This window comes from Lucilia sericata, unplaced genomic scaffold, assembly GCF_015586225.1.
Source record: "Lucilia sericata isolate MDLA Ls3-8-SP2 unplaced genomic scaffold, ASM1558622v1 Contig001719F_arrow, whole genome shotgun sequence".
Lineage (NCBI taxonomy): Eukaryota > Metazoa > Arthropoda > Insecta > Diptera > Calliphoridae > Lucilia > Lucilia sericata.
In genome coordinates, this window is record NW_023995625.1 from 23,889 (window position 1) to 47,766 (window position 23,878).

Here is a 23,878-nt window from a genome sequence, read left to right on the forward strand (position 1 = left end):
AGTTAGTTAGTAGTTAGTTAGTTAGTTAGTTAGTAGTTAGTTAGTTAGTTAGTTAGTTAGTTAGTTAGTAGTTAGTAGTAGTTAGTTAGTTAGTTAGTTAGTTAGTTAGTTAGTTAGTTAGTTAGTAGTTAGTTAGTTAGTTAGTTAGTTAGTTAGTAGTTAGTTAGTTAGTTAGTTAGTAGTTAGTTAGTTAGTTAGTTAGTTAGTTAGTTAGTTAGTTAGTAGTTAGTTAGTTAGTTAGTTAGTTAGTAGTTAGTTAGTTAGTTAGTTAGTTAGTTAGTTAGTTAGTAGTTAGTTAGTAGTTAGTTAGTTAGTTAGTTAGTTAGTAGTTAGTTAGTTAGTTAGTTAGTTAGTTAGTTAGTTAGTTAGTTAGTTAGTTAGTTAGTTAGTTAGTTAGTTAGTTAGTTAGTTAGTTAGTTAGTAGTTAGTTAGTTAGTTAGTTAGTTAGTAGTTAGTTAGTTAGTAGTTAGTTAGTTAGTTAGTTAGTTAGTTAGTTAGTTAGTTAGTTAGTTAGTTAGTTAGTTAGTTAGTTAGTTAGTTAGTTAGTTAGTTAGTTAGTTAGTTAGTTAGTTAGTTAGTAGTTAGTTAGTTAGTTAGTTAGTTAGTTAGTTAGTTAGTTAGTTAGTTAGTTAGTTAGTTAGTTAGTTAGTTAGTTAGTAGTTAGTTAGTAGTTAGTTAGTTAGTTAGTTAGTTAGTTAGTTAGTTAGTTAGTAGTTAGTAGTTAGTTAGTTAGTTAGTTAGTTAGTTAGTTAGTTAGTTAGTTAGTTAGTTAGTTAGTTAGTTAGTTAGTTAGTTAGTTAGTTAGTTAGTAGTAGTTAGTTAGTTAGTTAGTTAGTTAGTTAGTTAGTTAGTAGTTAGTTAGTTAGTTAGTTAGTTAGTAGTTAGTTAGTTAGTTAGTTAGTTAGTAGTTAGTTAGTTAGTTAGTTAGTTAGTTAGTTAGTTAGTTAGTTAGTTAGTTAGTTAGTTAGTTAGTTAGTTAGTTAGTTAGTTAGTTAGTAGTTAGTTAGTTAGTTAGTTAGTTAGTTAGTTAGTTAGTTAGTTAGTTAGTTAGTTAGTAGTTAGTTAGTTAGTTAGTTAGTTAGTTAGTTAGTTAGTTAGTTAGTTAGTTAGTTAGTTAGTTAGTTAGTTAGTTAGTTAGTTAGTAGTTAGTTAGTTAGTAGTTAGTTAGTTAGTTAGTTAGTTAGTTAGTTAGTTAGTTAGTTAGTTAGTTAGTTAGTTAGTTAGTTAGTTAGTTAGTTAGTTAGTTAGTTAGTAGTTAGTTAGTTAGTAGTTAGTTAGTTAGTTAGTTAGTTAGTTAGTTAGTTAGTTAGTTAGTTAGTAGTTAGTTAGTTAGTTAGTTAGTTAGTTAGTTAGTTAGTTAGTTAGTTAGTTAGTTAGTTAGTAGTTAGTTAGTTAGTTAGTTAGTTAGTTAGTTAGTAGTTAGTTAGTTAGTTAGTTAGTTAGTTAGTTAGTTAGTTAGTTAGTTAGTTAGTAGTTAGTTAGTTAGTAGTTAGTTAGTTAGTTAGTTAGTAGTTAGTAGTTAGTTAGTTAGTTAGTTAGTTAGTTAGTTAGTTAGTTAGTTAGTTAGTTAGTTAGTTAGTTAGTTAGTTAGTTAGTAGTTAGTTAGTTAGTTAGTTTAGTTAGTTAGTTAGTTAGTTAGTTAGTTAGTTAGTTAGTTAGTTAGTTAGTTAGTTAGTTAGTTAGTTAGTTAGTTAGTTAGTAGTTAGTAGTTAGTTAGTAGTTAGTTAGTAGTTAGTTAGTTAGTTAGTTAGTAGTAGTTAGTTAGTTAGTAGTTAGTTAGTTAGTTAGTTAGTTAGTTAGTTAGTTAGTTAGTAGTTAGTAGTTAGTAGTAGTTAGTTAGTTAGTTAGTTAGTTAGTTAGTTAGTTAGTTAGTTAGTTAGTTAGTTAGTTAGTAGTAGTAGTTAGTTAGTTAGTAGTTAGTTAGTTAGTTAGTTAGTTAGTTAGTTAGTAGTTAGTAGTTAGTTAGTAGTTAGTTAGTTAGTTAGTTAGTTAGTTAGTAGTTAGTTAGTTAGTTAGTTAGTTAGTTAGTTAGTTAGTTAGTTAGTTAGTTAGTTAGTTAGTTAGTTAGTAGTTAGTTAGTTAGTTAGTTAGTTAGTTAGTTAGTTAGTTAGTTAGTTAGTTATTTAGTTAGTTAGTTAGTTAGTTAGTTAGTTAGTTAGTTAGTTAGTAGTTAGTTAGTTAGTTAGTTAGTTAGTTAGTTAGTTAGTTAGTTAGTTAGTTAGTTAGTTAGTTAGTTAGTTAGTTAGTTAGTTAGTTAGTTAGTTAGTTAGTTAGTTAGTTAGTTAGTTAGTTTACCACGATAGGTTCATATTTGATCCTCCCCACCATATAAGGTCCCTTTTAGAAAATGACTTTAACCGCAATGAAAATCTACATAAACTAGTTATCTATAAGCTAAAATCTCTCTACCAAATTTTATGAGGATAGGTTCATAATTAACCCTAACTAAGTTTAAGGTCCTTTCATAAATATTAGTTTAACGCTCATTAAAAGTTTCAAAATTCAAGTAGAACTATGAAATTTGACATAAAGAACTAAGATCTTCCAACTTTGATGAGAAATGACCATATATAGTCCTATTGCCCATATAAGGTCCCCCTTCAAGAAAATTACTTTAATAATCATTAGTTACTTAAAAATATGAAATAAAATTCGAATACTGCGATAAAATTCCAAACAAATACTTGTTGTATAAATGAGGACAGGTCCATAATATTCATATTCATAAATATCAAAGTTTATTTATATGGCAATGGTTTAATAGATTCGGCATTGCCGAATATAACAATCTTCCTTGTTCGTAAAGGGAATTTCATATCAGACATGTGCAATTTGTTTTATTTCTAATAAAATTACACTATATTGTATTATAAAAATCTAATTTAGCGGTTAAATTTGTGGTTACTAATTAAGGGAAAACTATTACAGCCATTGTTACAAATACTAATAAAATTCTTTCATAAATAAACATAAAGAAAATGACAAACACATTGATAACAAAACCTTATTGTCAACAAAAGTTGACAATTTTTAAATTTGCAAATTTGTTAAAAAAAAAAACACTATCAGTTATGCAAATTTCTACCAAATTTAGTTATCTTTATTTCCATTAAAATTCAATAAACAAAAATTTAGACAAAAAATAAAAAATATATTTAAAAGCCATAGAAAAACCAAACAATTTTAAAAGCAATCAAGCGAGAACATACAATTTTTTGTTTGCATAATTTCAAATTGTTAAATTAATGAAAATATTACAAATGTATTGTGTAAATGCATGTGTAATATTTATAGTTTTTTTATATTCCAATTTTTATATACATACATATGTACACATTTAAAAAAACAATTATTTAAATATTTATTTAATTGAAAACTTCAATAAACTTAATTGAAAGCATTGAAATTTTAATCATTAGCCTAGCAAAGTACAAATATTTATAGCATATTTTCAGGCTGTTAAACAAATAACATCACATAGCCTACATTTAGCTTGGTAATTTATTTTAAAATATAAATGCTTTTAATAAAAAAAAATAATAATCAAAAAACAGCTATAACTTAAAATTTATTAACATTTTTCCAATAAACTTTTGTTTTTTTTTCTCTTTTTCTTACTGATTCTCTTTTATCTTTATGACTGCGCTATTTGGTCGCAAATTATGCCAAAAAATTAACGTTGCTGCGGGAAAATCCTCTGCATATGTACAAAAAAAATCCACTTAAATACATTTGGCAATCGACAAAATTAACTTTTATTTAAATGAAAATTAAAATAAAACAAAAAATATACGCGCTCTTACCATAAATGTACTTTACGTTTTAAATGGCTGTGGGATTGGATGACGGAATGAATGACGGTTCCATTGAAACATGTTACTGTCTTTTTTGTTGCTGTGTTGACGTATAAACAAATAAATGAATAACACAACAACATTCCCAGGAGCTGATAATGGTAATGGCGCTGCGATTATCTCGTCTTTGCGACCCTTCGACCGTGAACAACAAAAATCCTACCTCATACCCATCGAAATCAAAGACAATGGCTCACCAGCCATGACTGGCACTTCAACATTAACAGTAATTATAGGAGATGTTAATGATAATAAAATGCTGCCAGGCAGCAAGGAAGTGCTGGTCTATAATTATCAAGGTCAGTCACATGACACTCCCATTGGGCGGGTGTATGTCCACGATCTGGACGATTGGGATGTAGTGGATAAAAAGTACTATTGGGAACAACAAGAACATCAACGTTTCAAACTGGATACCGATACGGGTATTGTCAATATGAAAGCTGGCACTCGTAGAGGTCGCTATAACCTGCGCTTCAAAGTTTATGATCGTGAGCAGGGCCAAGTAGATGTGCCGTCGAATATGACGGTCATAGTTAGAGATATAACCCAGGAGGCTGTACAACAGGCGGGTTCCATGCGCCTGTATGGTATTAGTGATGAAGAATTCGTGCGCACTTGGGATTTCATGCAGCACAAGCAGGTGCGTTCCAAACTGGAAAAATTTCGTGATAAATTGGCTGAATTACTTTACACCGAGCGCGATATGGTTGATGTGTTTAGTGTCCAGACGAAAAGTGAAGGTTTTACAGATGTTCACTTTGCTGCCCGCCCTGCCAATCAACAGCCCTACTTTAAGGCCGTCAGATTGAACGGTGTAGTGTTAATGCAACGTGAGGAAATAGAACGAGAGCTGGGTCTCAACATCACCATGGTGGGCATAGATGAGTGTCTGCAGGAGCCTGGTAAATGTGAGGGTTCTTGCACGAATCGTGTAGAAATCAATAGACTTCCTTATACAGTCAATGTTAACAAAACTGCCTTGGTAGGCGTAAGACTAGACATAACCGCCGAATGTTATTGCAAGGCCCGCAATTACAGCAAAGAAGACTCCTGCCGCACAATGAACTGTTTTAATGGTGGCCGCTGTGTGGAGACTCGTAACGGTCCACGTTGTGTGGCCTGTCCTATAGGCTATAATGGTCCGAGATGTCAACAAAATACCCGAAGTTTTAAAGGCAATGGCTGGTCCTGGTATCCACCTCTTCAGCTGTGCGAAGAGTCACATTTGTCTTTGGAGTTTATTACCAAAGAAGCCGATGGTTTGATTTTATACAATGGTCCCATAGTGCCTCCCAAAGCTGACGAGCTGGTACTCACCGACTTTATAGCCATTGAACTGGAACAGGGTTATCCTCGTTTACTAATAGATTTTGGCTCTGGCACGTTAGAATTGAGAATAAAAACTAAAAAGACTTTAGACGATGGTGTATGGCATAGGCTGGACATATTTTGGAATAGCGAAAACATACGCATGGTAGTGGACTTTTGTCGTTCGGCAGATGTCTATGAAATGGAGGATGGCTCTACGCCTGAGTTTGATGATAACACCTGCCAGGCTCAAGGCACTATACCACCTTTCAATGAGGCTCTCAACTTAAATACACCCCTACAACTGGGTGGTCTTTATAGACAACATTTCGATCAGTCGCTCTTCCACTGGCAATATGCCTTTACCTCCAAAGGATTTGATGGCTGCATAAGAAACGTTGTGCACAATTCGGAACATTATGATTTAGCATTTCCCGCCTTGGCACGCAATAGCTATCCCGGCTGCCCTCAAACCGATGAGGTTTGTTTGAAAACCGATCACACTGCCAGATGTTGGGAACAAGGTAACTGTGTGGCTAGTTTAGTGCAGGCCAAATGTCACTGTCAGCCCGGCTGGATGGGACCCATGTGTAATATACCCACCATACCTACAACGTTCAAACCCCAAAGTTATGTCAAATTTGCCTTATCCTTTGAACCCGATCGTTTCTCCACCCAACTGCAGCTACGTTTTCGTACACGCGAAATGCAGGGTGAAATCTTTCGTGTCTCTGACCAACATCATCGTGAGTATGCCATATTGGAACTTCATCAAGGACATCTACAATTCAGATTTAATCTGAACTCTTTAAGGCCAGAAGAACACAATGTTGCCCTCACCTCCATCACCGTAAATGATGGTCAATGGCACGTGGTAAAAGTGAGCCGTTATGGTTCCGCTGCTCTTATCGAACTCGATGGTGGTGAGGGTAGACGTTATAATGAAACATTTAATTATCATGGCCATCAGTGGCTGACGATTGACAAACAGGAGGGAGTGTATGCCGGTGGCAAGGCCGAGTATACAGGAGTTAAAACTTTTGAAGTCTTGGGAGATTTTCAACGTTCCTGTCTAGATGATATCAGGTAAGAATGATTTATGTATATATGTATATACGGTTTGTGTTTGCTTGTGTAAACCTTTAGAGGTTAAATGGGACAAGTGTTTATTAAGGTGTTTTAATAAGTCATTTAAAAGAGTGAAATGTTTAGCAAGAAATGAAAGAAAAATTGTGTGAATGAGTGTTATTGATATCCAATATAATGTGCAATGAATTAATACTTTCATATATCTCATTTTATATTTTAACTGTATAATGATTTAATTCTTTTAAACATTTTTTTTGCACATTTCAACTGTATCTTCTTACTATAATAACTTTATCTACTTCGTGCACATGTGTATGTGTCATTAGGAAAACTGCTTTAAAAGTGTTAAATGCTGTAATATATAACCGACAGTTTTGAAAGTGGTCAAGGGAACCTATTAAGTACATAGTAATTTCCACAATTTATATCTGTGGCTAATGTCATTTATAAAGCAAACAAAAGTTAACTGATTACATTGCCTTATACAGGTAATCAACCCTGGGATCGATTGTTACTTTAGTATTTCAAACTTTTACTCGTTTGAAATATGTTTTTAGTCAAAGACCGTAAACGAAGTTCGGTTTAGATTATATGTATTAAATTACCCGTTCAAAACAGTTACCCGGAATAGCTGGTTAGTTACACGCTGGTATGTATGTATGTGTTTATTTATATATGTACACATGACCTTTGCACTGTCTTTATTGTGTCACTAATCTTACTTTATCTCTTTACCGTGTTGTGTGACCTGTTAAGAAGTTTATAAATTTGATTTGACTTTCTTTTAGGGTTCTTTTCATAGTAAGTGTAATGTTTTTTCTACATTTAACTAATTTTTGTCTGTACAACAGTCTTTTACTTATTTATTTAAGGTCACAAATTGTGTACTACTGGTCCATTTTAATGTTATTCAATTAAAATTTATGTTTACTTTGACGTTTCAATATAAAAAGGGGTCAAATGTTGTAGGTGGAAAAAAAGAAGATGTACAATCAGTAGTAAATTAAGAAAACTTACTTTTAAATTTATTTTATTAAAGTAAAATTAAATTAATTGAATCTCAGAAAAAGGTTGCAGATGGAAAACATCAGTTTAAATTCATAGAAAACAATCAATGCAAGGCGTTTTGTCATTGTACCTTCGATTTTAGAAGGAATCGTTATTCTATCGTGAATATATTACCGTCTGATAATGTGTCACTGGAATAAATTTTTTATACCCACCATCAAAAAAGATGGGGGGTATAATGATTTTGTCATTAAGTGTGTAACACATATTCTGGGACCTCGTAAGATTCTAAGACGATCTAGCTATGTCCGTCTGTCTGTTGTTGGCACTATAGCGTCCACAAAAAAGAGATATTGAGATAAAATTTTCCCAAAACATTTTTTATTGATCAGAAATGTATGGTATTGAAAATGGGAAAAATCGGTCAACGATCTCACATAGCCCCAATACAAATTTATCCCCGGAATATTGTGTAAAAAGCTTCAAACATTCACAAATTCGTTGTTTATGAAGCAAATGGCACAAAATTCCGCATAAGTCAGTTTTTTAACTTCCGAAATAAAATTCTGAATTATGGCGGACCACAATTGGTCCTTCCCCCCATATAAGGTCCCCTTTTGAAAATGACTAAAATGCTGATTACTGGCTTAAACATACGAATCTAGCGATGAAATTTGCAACACATAGGTTTCATGCAAGCCAATATTTCTCCACTAAACTATATGTGGATCGGCCCATAATTGACCCTACCCGCCATATAAGGTCCCCATCAGAAAATGACTTTAAGGCTCATTATTTGCGTAAAAATACGAGTATAGCGATGAAATTTGACATAAGTAAGTTTTATACAGGTGAAAATCTCTCCACCAAATTTTATGTGGATCGTCCATAATTGACTCTACCCCCCATATAAGGTCCCCTTCATAAAATTACTTTAACGCTCATTACTGGATTAAAATACGAGTATAACGATGAAATTTCACAGGAGTAAGTTTTATGTGAGCAGAATTTCTGTGGATCGGTCCATAATTGGCCGTACCCGCCTATATAAAGTCCCCTTCAGAAAATGACTTTATCAAGTATAGCGAAGAAATTTTACATAAGTAAGTATCTTAGGAGTCAAAACCTTTCCAGCAGATTTTATGTGTATCGGTCCATAATTGACCATAAAATTACTTTAACGCTCATTACTGGCTTAAATATAAGAGTATAGCGATGAAATTTCACAGAAGTAAGTTTTATATGAGCCAAAATCTCTCTACCAAATGTTATGTTGATCGTCCATAATTAACCCTTCGACACTGATAACTTCTATAGGAACCGAAATCTCTCTATCAATGTAGTCAAACCAAAAGGTCTTCTTGATTGTATTTAACACCTGACAACTTGTCAAATAAATATGAGTTCCAGGGTTTGAGTACATGCGGAGTTTCTGCGACAAATTCTCAACAAATGGGTCATTCCTAAAGGGAACATAACAAAGGCCAAAAAACCTTCATATAAAGTTTTAGAGATATCGGTTCTTTTAGATCATATTTGAGACGTTTTACTATCATAAAGACATCTTTGTTTGTAAAATCTGTTATGTCGTCTTAAAGGCCAATAGATGTTTAACCTCTGTTATATATAGGCTTCCTTCTTCGAAATAGAAGTACAATTCGAGTTTCGAGTTCAGCATAGCTCAATCCTTTTGTATCTAAAAATCAACTTTTTCAAACATTGTTGTCCTATGTAAATTTCGACTGGTTGTCTAAAAACCGTTGTTTTTCCCGATTGCTAGTATTTTTGGTTTTAATTAGTATTAATTATTATACACCATTACCAACGCACAGTGGTATAGGAAAAAAAAAAGAGGGAAATAATTCGGTAACTTCTAAACGGTTAATCCGATTTTAATGAAATTTGGTATGCACAAAGAGGAGGTGTTGTCGAGTTTAGGTTTTGAATTTGGACCTTATAGGCCAACCAGGGGCCCGGCGGGGGGTCCTCAAATTAGGACACCTCGGCTATGTTAAATTTTTAAAACGATCCTATTTCTTCATTTGAGTTCCGATTTAAAAAAAATTTCGTATATAGAATCTCCTCATCGAGCACTATAAAAAATGTCGTCATAGCAGTAAATTATCTCTTATAGTTTAGGAGATATTCGCATTTGAAAATTAAAATTTTAAAATTTTTACCGTTCTTACTTTAGTTTTTTGATAATAGCGGGTCCAAATATTCCCGATTTTCGCCATTTCTTTTTTTATTCGCTTAACAACAAGTTTATATATCAAGCAGTGAAAGAATTATGTAAAAATCATGACTGAGTCCAAAGTTATAGGCATTTTAATTTAAAAAATTAAAAAAAGGCGATTTTTTGCCATTTTTTTGGGAAAAAAGTATCTTTTTCTTTTTAAGTTATCTAAAAAGTTTCTAAGAAGATGTATATAGAATTTATACTTTTTGAAAAGCTGACTTTACATAAAATACGATAAATGAAACAAAACCTAAAAATTTTTGATACCGAGGGGACCAGGTCCATCCAAAAAACCCTATTTTTTTATAGAAAATTCAATTTTGAGCATAAATTCTCAAATCGCATAGTCGATATCAAATTATAGTGACCTGTTTTATATGACCCAATATGTTCTTAATCATTTTGTAACGGGTTTCGATAACCCCGCCCCTGGTATGGATATAATAGGCAAAAAACCAAAAAATCCCATTTTTGGGATTTTTTAAAACTTTTTTGGGAATTCCGGGATTTCTAATAAGAAAATTCGAACTTTTTATTTAATTTTAGATTTTGAGTAAAAAAATCTACCTAACTGTAAAATTTCATCAAAAAATATTCATAAATAAAATTTTTATTGCAATTTGAAAAATTTGTATCTTCGCAAAAACTGAATAAAAAACATTTTTTAATTTTTTTAAAAAAAGTATTCCGCGATTTTTTTAATTTTCAAAAATTATATACAGTTTTGAAAAATAGACAAAATTACCTTTCCATTGATATATAACATGCCTACCTAATGTTTTTTAAGTGACAAATTAATTAGGGAAAACTCAACATCTTTTAGAAAATTTACCTAGCACTATTATTTTCATCCATAACGTTAACTCTTAAATTTGTTACATATATTAAAAAATTTTCAGGTATTATTTTTTAAACAGTAATGATTTTTACCCCTATAGGTCACTTTAATAGGTAGCTTATTAAAGTGACCTATTGAGGAAAAATTCATTACATAAGGATACGTTAGACATATTAGGTAGAATATCATAACCCTTTAAAAAATAATTTAATTTAAGTACCTGTAATTAATATATAAGACAGGTTTATATCTGTTTGTAATTATTTGTAATTTTCTAACCATGGCGATCGTACTAAAAAAAATGATTTGTGCTCCATTTTATTTGAACACTCTTCAGCTCCTTTTCAAGATAAAGTGAACTTCTTATTGAAATATATTGAAACTGCACATAAAATAAAGTGGATAAAACTGATATATGTAAAATTGAAAATTTTATAAAATCAGTTGATATAAAACTGAAGAGTGTTCGGTATTCCATTGCTAAATTTCGATCGAAATTTTCTGATTGGCTGGATGAATGTGTAGAAGTTGCTATTTGCGTATCAACTGTTGGTGCTCCCTGTAAGCAGTATGAGGATTTGAGCTCAAAATCTAAGAGGAAAAGGTTATCAACTTCACTAGAAACCTTATCTAACGAAGAAGTTTCGGACACTTTTAAAGCAATGTTAAGAAAAGAAAAACAGCCTTTGGATGCCATAAAAATTGCAAATATTCTTCCAACCGCATCACCAAGACGACTGAAAAGAATTGTAAAGAGTATACCCACACCATCATCTGATACAACGTTCACTGAGGAAGAAGCTATTGCGCTTATGTTGCAGCTGGGATTAAGTCGTGATAACTACATAACGTTAAGAAAGGCGCTATCTGAAAAAGGAGTGGATGTTTTACCATCATATGACAAAATAAATGAAAAGAAGAAAAGCATTATACCACCTCCTATTGAAATAACTGATCGGAAGGCTGTTATTGGACTCGGCGCTCTACTCGAAAATACTGCTTTAAGGATTGCTTCTGACTTTTCTTCAGACCAACTAAAAAAAATAAATTCTTGTGATCTTCAACTCATTTGTAAGTGGGGATGTGATGGATTATCAGCACTCTCGGAATATAAACAAATCAACACAAGTGAATCATCTTCCGAGTATAAAAGTGTATTTATGGCATCGCTAGTTCCATTAAGAATTCGAAAGTATGCTGACAGCGATTCTCCATCAACCAGTTTCGATGATATTTGGAAGAATTCGACTCCAGGATCCAAAGCTTTTTGTAGGCCAATAAGCTTTGAGTATATAAAGGAATCCAAAACAACAACGCAAGATTTGATAAATCGTATTGAAGCAGAAATTAAAAACTTGGAACCTATAACAATCGAAATAGAAAATTATTCGTTTAACATGTCCTATGATTTAAAACTTACAATGATTGATGGGAAAGTTGGAAATGCCATTACAGGAACATCATCTACTTGGTACTGCTACATATGTGGTGATAAAAAATCAGAATTTTCGAATATTTCCAAGCAAAGATCAATAAATGAGGAAACATTACAATTTGGAATATCCCCCCTACATGCTCGCATACGATTTCTGGAACATTTTCTACATTTAGCATATGATTTAAAGTACAGAAGCATACCGGAAAATGCAAACAAAAGTGCAAATAACAATAAGGAGTTAATGGAAATGAGAGCCAGTGAGAAACGAAGAGTTCAAGAGGAATTTAAAAAGCGGATGGGATTAAATATTGATAAACCACTCACAGGATATGGAAGCACAAACGATGGTAATACCGCTAGACGTTTTTTTAAACATTTTGAAACTACTTCCGAAATAACCGGAATTAGTATGGATTTACTGCAAAAGGTCAATATTATTCTAATGGCGATAAATAGCAAGCATAAAGTGAACGCAACAAAATTTGGAGAGTATTCTACAAAAGTTTCTAAATTACTTTTGGAAAGAAATGACACCTACAGTTCCCTGGAAAGAAATGACACCTACAGTTCACAAGATATTATGTCATGGAAAGGTCATCATAGAACATAATATTCTGCCTTTAGGAGAGCTTACAGAAGAACCCCAAGAATCGAGGAATAGAGACTTTAAGCATATTCATCAGTTTAGCTCAAGGAAGTGTTCTAGGCAGTCTCAAAATGAAGATATTTTTAATAATCTGATTCTATCTTCTGATCCTGTTTTATCTACTATAAGGAAACGTTGGATTTGCTACAAAACGTTAGCATTTGAAAATATTCATGAATTTAAAGATTTACTTTATCTTTTAGATATGGACTACTGTGATACCGATTATTTTACAAAATTATATTAATTTATAAAAAAAAAAATAAATAAAGACTATTTTTATATAAAATAAATACTTGTTAATTTTTTTTAGGGATAAAGAATAAAAGATTAATCGTAAAAAGTGGCTGTAAAAATTCATAAAAATTTAGGTAGTAAAACATGCCTAACAAATGTATGGATGAAAATAATAGTACTAGGTAAATTCTCTAAAAGATGTTGAGTTTTCCCTAATTAATTTGTCACTTAAAAAACATTAGGTAGGCATGTTATATATCAATGGAAAGGTAATTTTGTCTATTTTTCAAAACTGTATATAATTTTTGAAAATTAAAAAATTCGCGGAATACTTTTTTAAAAAAAATTAAAAAATGTTTTTTATTCAGTTTTTGCGAAGATACAAATTTTTCAAATTGCAATAAAAATTTTATTTATGAATATTTTTTGATGAAATTTTACAGTTAGGTAGATTTTTTTACTCAAAATCCAAAATTAAATAAAAATTTCGAATTTTCTTATTAGAAATCCCGGAATTCCCAAAAAAGTTTTAAAAAATCCCAAAAATGGGATTTTTTGGTTTTTTGCCTATTATATCCATACCAGGGGCGGGGTTATCGAAACCCGTTACAAAATGATTAAGAACATATTGGGTCATATAAAACAGGTCACTATAATTTGATATCGACTATGCGATTTGAGAATTTATGCTCAAAATTGAATTTTCTATAAAAAAATAGGGTTTTTTGGATGGACCTGGTCCCCTCGGTATCAAAAATTTTTAGGTTTTGTTTCATTTATCGTATTTTATGTAAAGTCAGCTTTTCAAAAAGTATAAATTCTATATACATCTTCTTAGAAACTTTTTAGATAACTTAAAAAGAAAAAGATACTTTTTTCCCAAAAAAATGGCAAAAAATCACCTTTTTTTAATTTTTTAAATTAAAATGCCTATAACTTTGGACTCAGTCATGATTTTTACATAATTCTTTCACTGCTTGATATATAAACTTGTTGTTAAGCGAATAAAAAAAGAAATGGCGAAAATAGGGAATATTTGGACCCGCTATTATCAAAAAACTAAAGTAAGAACGGTAAAAATTTTAAAATTTTAATTTTCAAATGCGAATATCTCCTAAACTATAAGAGATAATTTACTGCTATGACGACATTTTTTATAGTGCTCGATGAGGAGATTCTATATACGAAATTTTTTTTAAATCGGAACTCAAATGAAGAAATAGGATCGTTTTAAAAATTTAACATAGCCGAGGTGTCCTAATTTGAGGACCCCCCGCCGGGCCCCTGGTTGGCCTATAAGGTCCAAATTCAAAACCTAAACTCGACAACACCTCCTCTTTGTGCATACCAAATTTCATTAAAATCGGATTAACCGTTTAGAAGTTACCGAATTATTTCCCTCTTTTTTTTTTCCTATACCACTGTGCAACGTTGTTTATTACATATTTTTTAAAAAGCTATATTTTAACAACAAATTCATGTTGTTTATTAAATTAAGCTTTTTATGTTCCAACTTAATTCATATTAAAATTAGTCAGTTAATTAAGGGCTTAATTATATTATATTAGTCTTATAATAAAGATTTAATAGCCTTCTAAGATTATAAAAAATTAACTAAAATTTTTTATACGCTACACCACTATAGTGGGCAGGGTATTATGCGTTTGTGCTGATGTTTGTAACGCATTAAAATATTAGTACTATACCCACCTTAAAGTCAGATCGACTCAGAATCACTTCCTGAGTCGATTTAACGATGTCGTCTGTCCGTCCGTCCGTCTGTCTGTCTGTCTGTCTGTCTGTCTGTCCATCCATCTGTCCGTCCATCTGTCCGTCCGTCTGTCCGTCCGACCGGATCAAATTTCATAACTGGTGTAGGTTATCATATAGTCGGCCAAGCCCGACTATACTTTCTTACTTGTTTTTCTTATAATTTGTTTTTTATTTCATGTTAGAAACCACAGTAATAATAAGGCTTCTAATGAAACAGAATTTTTTTTTTTTTGTTTTCTCCACTTAACACCTTTTTAAATATAATTTATAAAATTTTCGTGTTAAAAGGAAACAGCGCTCATAAAGTACGAAACAAGAGAATATTATATTACATTGGTCATAATCATTATAAATAAATAAGTATTTAGAAAACACAAACAAACATTTTGTGTTTTTGCTGAAATTCAAAAGGATCATAAAAAGGATACATGTTAAACAAAACAATAAATAAACACAAACTTTCACTTTAAGATTTACAAGCATTAGTCGATTATTTTACGCAATGAGTATGATATTTTGTTAATTAATAGGGGTATTCAGAGGTGACAGCAATTCTCAATAAAATTGATCAAATATAGAATTATTTTCTGTTCATGTGAAATGTTTGCTGTTCAAAATGAGCCAAATTACTCTCGAATTGTTGTCAAGCAAGAAAAGTGTAAAACAAACTATCCCTCCGTTTAAAAACTTAATATTTATAACACTTTTACTTCTTAACTTTCATTTCCTATTCCAATGACAAACTCAAGTCTCTCTAAGCTAAAACATGCAACAAATAAATTTAATTTTTTTCTTCAATTTCAACAAACACCATCTTAGTTAATTGTTGCTGCAATTGCCAGTAACGTATGTACGTGCAACATTTAGCGATTGATTTATAACCAAAGAGACATTAAATGATTACGACACTTTTATAGATTAAAGTAGTAAATTGTCAATTATTTATTATCCTCAGGGATACTATGAACTGCCCTATTACTAGTACTTAAAGTAAATACGCACACAAGTACAAACAAATAGCTTAAAGTTGTTAACAAATACAATAACGCATGTATTAACAATAGGAACATTAGTGACTGTGTAAAAATAAATACAAATATAATGATGATGATTTGTGTAGTATATATATGTGTGTGTGTTTTTTTTTTTGCGTCTATAAATGTATAAAATTTTCTGTTGTGTAACCATGGTCATTAATCGTAACAACATATGTTACTTGTACAAGAAAAAAATTAATACATTTTCACATATATGCTAGACTTATACATCTGTACAAAACGGCAACCTCAAACGTTCTTCTAAAATTTTGACCAAGATCCTGCTAATAGTTATAGTTTTTCAATCACAAAGAAATGTCTGGGCTATTGACCACTCCATGAGTTATAGACAGTTCTATGAACAAGTCTATAGACAATTCTATGAACTAGTCTATAGACTCTTCTATTCTATGGAGTAGATCATGGTTTATTGGGTCGTCTATGAACTTGACTGGACTACTGACTAGTCCATGGACTAGACAACTCACTAGTCTATGAACTAGACTACTGACTACTCTATGATCTGGTCAATAAACTATGAACTTATATAGTGACTAAACTATTTAACCAGTAATCCATGGCTTAGTCTATTCATTAATCTATGGACCAGTCTAGTCTATTGACAAGTCTGTGAAATGTCTTCTAGACAAGTTTATTAGTTTGCTGGCTTGTCTATTGCATGATCGGATAATGTTAATCCCTGTTTTATTGACTTTAATTAATTAAGCTTTAAACCCAAAAAAGTAACCATAAGAAAATAAAACGACCCTAATATTTAAACATACATATTGCTATGATTAAGTATGTATCCATGTCTAAATGTGTATCCGGCTGTATTTAACAACACTCATTTGGCACATTAAGAAGCTTTTTTAATTACATCTTTGAACAGAAACTTAAAAAAAATGAACGAAAAAATGTTGGTCTTTCATGTTTTACTATTGTTAATTTTTTCCCCAACAAAATAATGTCATTTCTCACTTTACATATTATAACATCAAATCAAAATTAAAATTTAATCAAGAATTTGGTTTACCCAATCTACAACAATGTATCCAATAATAACACAATTTCTTTTGTCTTTTCTTTTCACACAGATTGGATGGCAAACACTTACCTCTGCCGCCCTCCATGAATGGCACACAATGGGGACAGGCAACAATGGCCAGAAATTTAGAACGTAACTGTCCTTCAAATCGTCCATGTTCGAATATAATCTGTCCGGATCCATTTGATTGTGTTGATTTGTGGAATGAATATGAATGCACGTAAGTATTGAAAAAAATTGTCAATAGCAAAAGAACTAAATGCATAAACATACATTTGAAAAACATTTGAAAATCTGCATAGAAAATAAAAATAACAATAAAGAAAAGAGCAAAATAAAATTTTAAAGGAAAAATTGTAAAAATATTTTAATATAGGCAGCACTTGTCGTGCATGTAGCTAATAACAACACACGTTTTGAAACAACATACTAGAATATTTAAATTAAAAATATACGGAAAAGAAATAGGAAAAGAAATTACAAAATCCTAGATAATATTGATATATGCGAGGGTCAGTAATGACAAAAACTAGAATTAAACTAGAATTGAAGTAAAACATAAACATAAATAAAACTTAAGAAGAAATGAACTGACTAGAATTAGAACTGAATTAGAATGAACTAAAACTGAACTAGAAGCTGAACTAGAAACTGAACTAGAATGAACTAGAACTGAACTAGAACTGAACTAGAACTGAACTAGAACTGAACTAGAACTGAACTGAATAGAACTGAACTAGAACTGAACTAGAACTGAACTAGAACTGAACTAGAACTGAACTGAACTGAACTAGAACTGAACTAGAACTGAACTAGAACTGAACTAGAACTGAACTAGAACTGAACTAGAACTGAACTAGAACTGAACTAGAACTGAACTAGAACTGAACTAGAACTGAACTAGAACTGAACTAGAACTGAACTAGAACTGAACTAGAACTGAACTAGAACTGAACTAGAACTGAACTAGAACTGAACTAGAATGAACTAGAACTGAACTAGAACTGAACTAGAACTGAACTAGAACTGAACTAGAACTGAACTAGAACTGAACTAGAACGAACTAGAACTGAACAGAACTGAACTAGAACTGAACTAGAACTGAACTAGAACTGAACTAGAACTAGAACTAGAACTGAACTAGAACTGAACTAGAACTGAACTAGAACTGAAGAACTGAACTAGAACTGAACTAGAACTGAAATGAACTGAACTAGAACTGAACTAGAACTGAACTAGAACTGAACTAGAACTGAACTAGAACTGAACTAGAACGGAACTAGAACTGAACTAGAACTGAACTAGAACTGAACTAGAACTGAACTAGAACTGAACTAGAACTGAACTAGAACTGAACTAGAACTGAACTAGAACTGAACTAGAACTGAACTAGAACTGAACTAGAACTGAACTAGAACTGAACTAGAACTGAACTAGAACTGAACTAGAACTGAACTAGAACTGAACTAGAACTGAACTAGAACTGAACTAGAACTGAACTAGAACTGAACTAGAACTGAACTAGAACTGAACTAGAACTGAACTAGAACTGAACTAGAACTGAACTAGAACTGAACTAGAACTGAACTAGAACTGAACTAGAACTGAACTAGAACTGAACTAGAACTGAACTAGAACTGAACTAGAACTGAACTAGAACTGACTAGAACTGAACTAGAACTGAACTAGAACTGAACTAGAACTGAACTAGAAACTAGAACTGAACTAGAACTGAACTAGAACTGAACTAGAATTGAACTAGAACTGAACTAGAACTGAACTAGAACTGAACTAGAATTGAACTAGAACTGAACTAGAACTGAACTAGAACTGAACTAGAACTGAACTAGAACTGAACTAGAACTGAACTAGAACTGAACTAGAACTGAACTAGAAACTGAACTAGAACTGAAGTAGAATTGAACTAGAACTGAACTAGAACTGAACTAGAACTGAACTAGAACTGAACTAGAACTGAACTAGAACTGAACTAGAACTGAACTAGAACTGAACTAGAACTGAACTAGAACTGAACTAGAACTGAACTAGAACTGAACTAGAACTGAACTAGAACTGAACTAGAACTGAACTAGAACTGAACTAGAACTGAACTAGAACTGAACTAGAACTGAACTAGAACTGAACTAGAACTGAACTAGAACTGAACTAGAACTGAACTAGAACTGAACTAGAACTGAACTAGAACTGAACTAGAACTGAACTAGAACTGAACTAGAACTGAACTAGAACTGAACTAGAACTGAACTAGAACTGAACTAGAACTGAACTAGAACTGAACTAGAACTGAACTAGAACTGAACTAGAACTGAACTAGAAAACTAGAACTAGAACTGAACTGAACTAGAACTGAACTAGAACTGAACTAGAACTGAACTAGAACTGAACTAGAACTGAACTAGAACTGAACTAGAACTGAACTAGAACTGAACTAGAACTGAACTAGAACTGAACTAGAACTAACTAGAACTGAACTAGAACTGAACTAGAACTGAACTAGAACTGAACTAGAACTGAACTAACTGAACTAGAACTGAACTAGAACTGAACTAGAACTGAACTGAACTAGAACTGAACTAGAACTGAACTAGAACTGAACTAGAACTGAACTAGAACTGAACTAGAACTGAACTAGAACTGAACTAGAACTGAACTAGAACTGAACTAGAACTGAACTAGAACTGACTAGAACTGAACTAGAACTGAACTAGAACTGAACTAGAACTGAACTAGAAACTGAACTAGAACTGAACTAGAACTGAACTAGAACCTGAACTAGAACTGAACTAGAACTGAACTAGAACTGAACTAGAACTGAACTAGAACTGAACTAGAAACTGAACTAGAACTGAACTAGAACTGAACTAGAACTGAACTAGAACTGAACTAGAACTGAACTAGAACTGAACTAGAATTGAACTAGAACTGAACTAGAACTGAACTAGAACTGAACTAGAATGAACTAGAACTGAACTAGAACTGAACTAGAACGAACTAGAACTGAACTAGAACTGAACTAGAACTGAACTAGAACTGAACTAGAACTGAACTAGAACTGAAGTAGAATTGAACTAGAACTGAACTAGAACTAAATACCTAATTTCCTTGTTAGCCTCATATATGAAGATGTGAATTGTTATTTACCACAACGCTTCAGTTGATTTGAAATATCTACATGCTGTAAAGTTTCTAATTTAATTTTCATTCTGTTATCGTATTGTGTTCAAAAAATATTGCAGTTATTAAGGGTAAATATCTGCAATTGGTTTCATTTTATCGAAACCAATGGAAATAAAAGAACTCTAATTGAGTTTCGGTAGCAAACTTATTGTTATGAAAATTTAAGACATCATATAATTAATTTTTATTAAATTATTCATTATATTTGCTTAATATAATTTATCACTTGAAAGCTATATTATCGATACTATAAATAATTAATAATATACATATTAAATTTAACCAGTAAATTGATTAAACCGCAATATTATAAATTGTGATTTAGAAATGGGATATACAAACTAAACCTTTACAAGAGGCCTCATTATAACCAAAATATCTACTTCAAAAGCTTATATTGAAACTTGTAACCAAATGTAAAAGATTACAATAAAGGGTTGCATTATTGGTTTTGACTGATGGTTAGACGATGATGATTAAAACCAAAGCTAAGATAGTCACAATAACACACAGAGCAAGACATATTACAGATGCTAAGTTATATGCATTCTGCAAGCTCATGTTATCCAAAATTTACTGTAGGTGGTAAAATTCATAGATTTACAAACAAATTGCAAAAGCAACATACAAAATGCATAAGTTATATATTTTACAGAAAATTCATTAAGGCGTTTGTTATTGTAAAACAAAATTTACATACACACATAATGGTGTCCTAAAATATCGATTTAGCTCTTTATTAATGTGTATAACTTACTAACTGTACCTAATTTAACAATTTTCAATCGATTTCCGCAAGGGTTACCACATTAGATTTGACTAAAATTTTACACAAGTAATGTTTCGACATTAATAAAAAAAATAACATTTATTGCACATTGAAAGAACCGCTGTTGAAGTAATACGTACATAATATCAAATAGTTTTTGATCTATATATTTCTTTATGTGGAATAGGTTCAAATGAAGTCCGATCATTTCGAAATTGGGCAAGGTCATCAAGGCTTGTATTAAACTTTGTTGTGCGAACTTTCATCGAGATACATTTATATTATACATAATTATTAGCTCAAAAGCCCTTTTCGAGGGTTTAGTTGTATGGGGGCTAGGTTAAATAATGGACCGATTTTAATCATTTTCAATAGGCTTTGTCCCTGGGCCAAAATTTCAAATTTCAGAAAGTGATTCTGAGTCTTTATACTTTAAGGTGGGTATAGTACTAATATTTTATTGCGCTACAAACATCAGCACAAACGCGTAATACCCTTCCCACTATAGTGGTGTAGGGTATAAATATTTCAACATATTTCGAATACAGAAATCAAAACAGGCTGTACACAACTTAAACATTTATAAATTTTATAAAAATTTGGGTAAATTTCAATGGTAAGAGATAAATACCAAATACTTATGAAATTTATACCTACCTAAACTACTATTTTCATTTCTTTGCAAGCAAATATAAACTTCTGTGCTATTTCAGTTCTATATACCTACCTAAACTACTATTTTCATTTCTTTGCAAGCAAATGTAAACTTCTGTGCTATTTCAGTTCTAGTTCAGTTCTAGTTAGTTCTAGTTTAGTTCTAGTTCAGTTCTAGTTCAGTTCTAGTTCAGTTCTGTTCAGTTCTAGTTCAGTTTAGTTCAGTTCTAGTTCAGTTCTAGTTCAGTTCTAGTTCAGTTCTAGTTCAGTTCTAGTTCAGTTCTAGTTCAGTTCTAGTTCAGTTCTAGTTCAGTTCTAGTTCAGTTCTAGTTCAGTTCTAGTTCAGTTCTAGTTCAGTTCTAGTTCAGTTCTAGTTCAGTTCTAGTTCAGTTCTAGTTCAGTTCTAGTTCAGTTCTAGTTCAGTTCTAGTTCAGTTCTAGTTCAGTTCTAGTTCAGTTCTAGTTCAGTTCTAGTTCAGTTCTAGTTCAGTTCTAGTTCAGTTCTAGTTCAGTTCTAGTTCAGTTCTAGTTCAGTTCTAGTTCAGTTCTAGTTCAGTTCTAGTTCAGTTCTAGTTCAGTTCTAGTTCAGTTCTAGTTCAGTTCTAGTTCAGTTTAGTTCAGTTCTAGTTCAGTTCTAGTTCAGTTCTAGTTCAGTTCTAGTTCAGTTCTAGTTCAGTTCTAGTTCAGTTCTAGTTCAGTTCTGTTAGTTCTAGTTCAGTTCTAGTTCAGTTCTAGTTCAGTTCTAGTTCAGTTCTAGTTCAGTTCTAGTTCAGTTCTAGTTCAGTTCTAGTTCAGTTCTAGTTCCAGTTCTAGTTCAGTTCTAGTTTCAGTTCTAGTTCAGTTCTAGTTCAGTTCTAGTTCAGTTCTAGTTCAGTTTCTAGTTCAGTTCTAGTTCAGTTCTAGTTCAGTTCTAGTTCAGTTCTAGTTCAGTTCTAGTTCAGTTCTAGTTCAGTTCTAGTTCAGTTCTAGTTCAGTCTAGTTCAGTTCTAGTTAGTTCTAGTTCAGTTCTAGTTCAGTTCTAGTTTCAGTTCTAGTTCAGTTCTAGTTCAGTTCTAGGTTCAGTTCTAGTTCAGTTCTAGTTCAGTTCTAGTTCAGTTCTAGTTCAGTTCTAGTTCAGTTCTAGTTCAGTTCTAGTTCAGTTCTAGTTCAGTTTCTAGTTCAGTTCTAGTTCAGTTCTAGTTCAGTTCTAGTTCAGTTCTAGTTCATTCTAGTTCAGTTCTAGTTCAGTTCTAGTTCAGTTCTAGTTCAGTTCTAGTTCAGTTCTAGTTCAGTTCTAGTTCAGTTCTAGTTCAGTTCTAGTTCAGTTCTAGTTCAGTTCTAGTTCAGTTCTAGTTCAGTTCTAGTTCAGTTCTAGTTCATTCTAGTTCAGTTCTAGTTCAGTTCTAGTTCAGTTCTAGTTCAGTTCTAGTTCAGTTCTAGTTCAGTTCTAGTTCAGTTCTAGTTCAGTTCTAGTTCAGTTCTAGTTCAGTTCTAGTTCAGTTCTAGTTCAGTTCTAGTTCAGTTCTAGTTCAGTTCTAGTTCAGTTCTAGTTCAGTTCTAGTTCAGTTCTAGTTCAGTTCTAGTTCTAGTTCGTTCTAGTTCAGTTCTAGTTCAGTTCTAGTTCAGTTCTAGTTCTAGTTCAGTTCTAGTTCAGTTCTAGTTCAGTTCTAGTTCAGTTCTAGTTCAGTTCTAGTTCAGTTCTAGTTCAGTTCAGTTTAGTTCTTCTAGTTCAGTTCAGTTCAGTTCTAGTTCAGTTCTAGTTCAGTTATAGTTCAGTTTAGTTTAATATTAGTTGAACTTTTTCGGTTTTTAGGTTGAAAAACAACATTGAAAAAACGGTTTTAAAAGTGCAATTTGACATGCAAAATTCGAACGGCTTTCATTTCCGTTCTAATATGTATCTGGAATGTGGATCGTTTAAGATCAAATAATGCTTTTCGCTTTCATTAGTTAATAAAAAAAGTAAAAATTTCCATTTCCAAATTTCCATTTCGTTTATACAAATAAATTATTTGTTTTACGAAATGGCCATATAATTTATTTATAAATATATGTGTACATATTTTCTCATGCTCAACATCTCATGATTATGATTATTATTTTCTCTTGACATGCTGTTATTTATTTGTATAAAAATAAATAAATAAATGATTATAAATAATTTCTACTTCTGCTTCATTGTACATAAAATATGGATGTATGTCTGCATGACTGTTTGCAACAGCAGTACAAGTCGTAATATGCTGCAGAGTACGAGTACTAAGCTCTTGTCTACCCTGACATTTGTTGCACTTGGCATAACTAATGATGTGGAAAATGCTTTTGCTTGTTTTTAGCTCTTTTTTCATTTTTTTATAGCTGCCATGGCAATAATAATGCACTGATGTGTTAAAGGCTTTGAAACAAAGATACTTGTGCAGTGGTATTTGAACTCCTTGCATTAGATTCTAGTGTGAAACATAAAACAGCTGCTTTTTAATGCTCATCTATAATGTTTGTAATTCTTTGTTGTAAAGATGTGGGCTATTTTTCAATTGCAGGGTATTTATAGGATGTCAAAGGAACTGGCCTAATAATAAAAGTAAAAAACTAGGAATATTTTATAATTACGACAACACTATTAGTTTATTACTATTTCTGTAGTTACAAAGATTTCTAAATCTAAATTTGCCATTTGAATTGCAAATTAAATTAGAAAAGTTTATAACGTAAAACACAATCAAAAATAACATTAATTTTCCCGCTTAGTGCAAGAGCAAAC

The 23,878-nt window shown here is 31.7% G+C and overlaps 1 protein-coding gene across 1 annotated transcript in view; it reads left to right on the top strand.

The window, feature by feature from the left end:
• The window catches only part of LOC119612506 (putative neural-cadherin 2), a gene marked incomplete at its 5' end in the record, with an annotated part of 62,706 nt that overhangs the window by 21,884 nt on the left and 16,944 nt on the right, over positions 1-23,878 (top strand). Inside the window, 2 exons of the mRNA XM_037968314.1 lie at positions 3,944-6,251; positions 16,568-16,738. Of these exons, the coding sequence (XP_037824242.1) occupies positions 3,944-6,251; positions 16,568-16,738 (2,479 nt within the window). The remainder of the gene's footprint in view (positions 1-3,943; positions 6,252-16,567; positions 16,739-23,878) is intronic.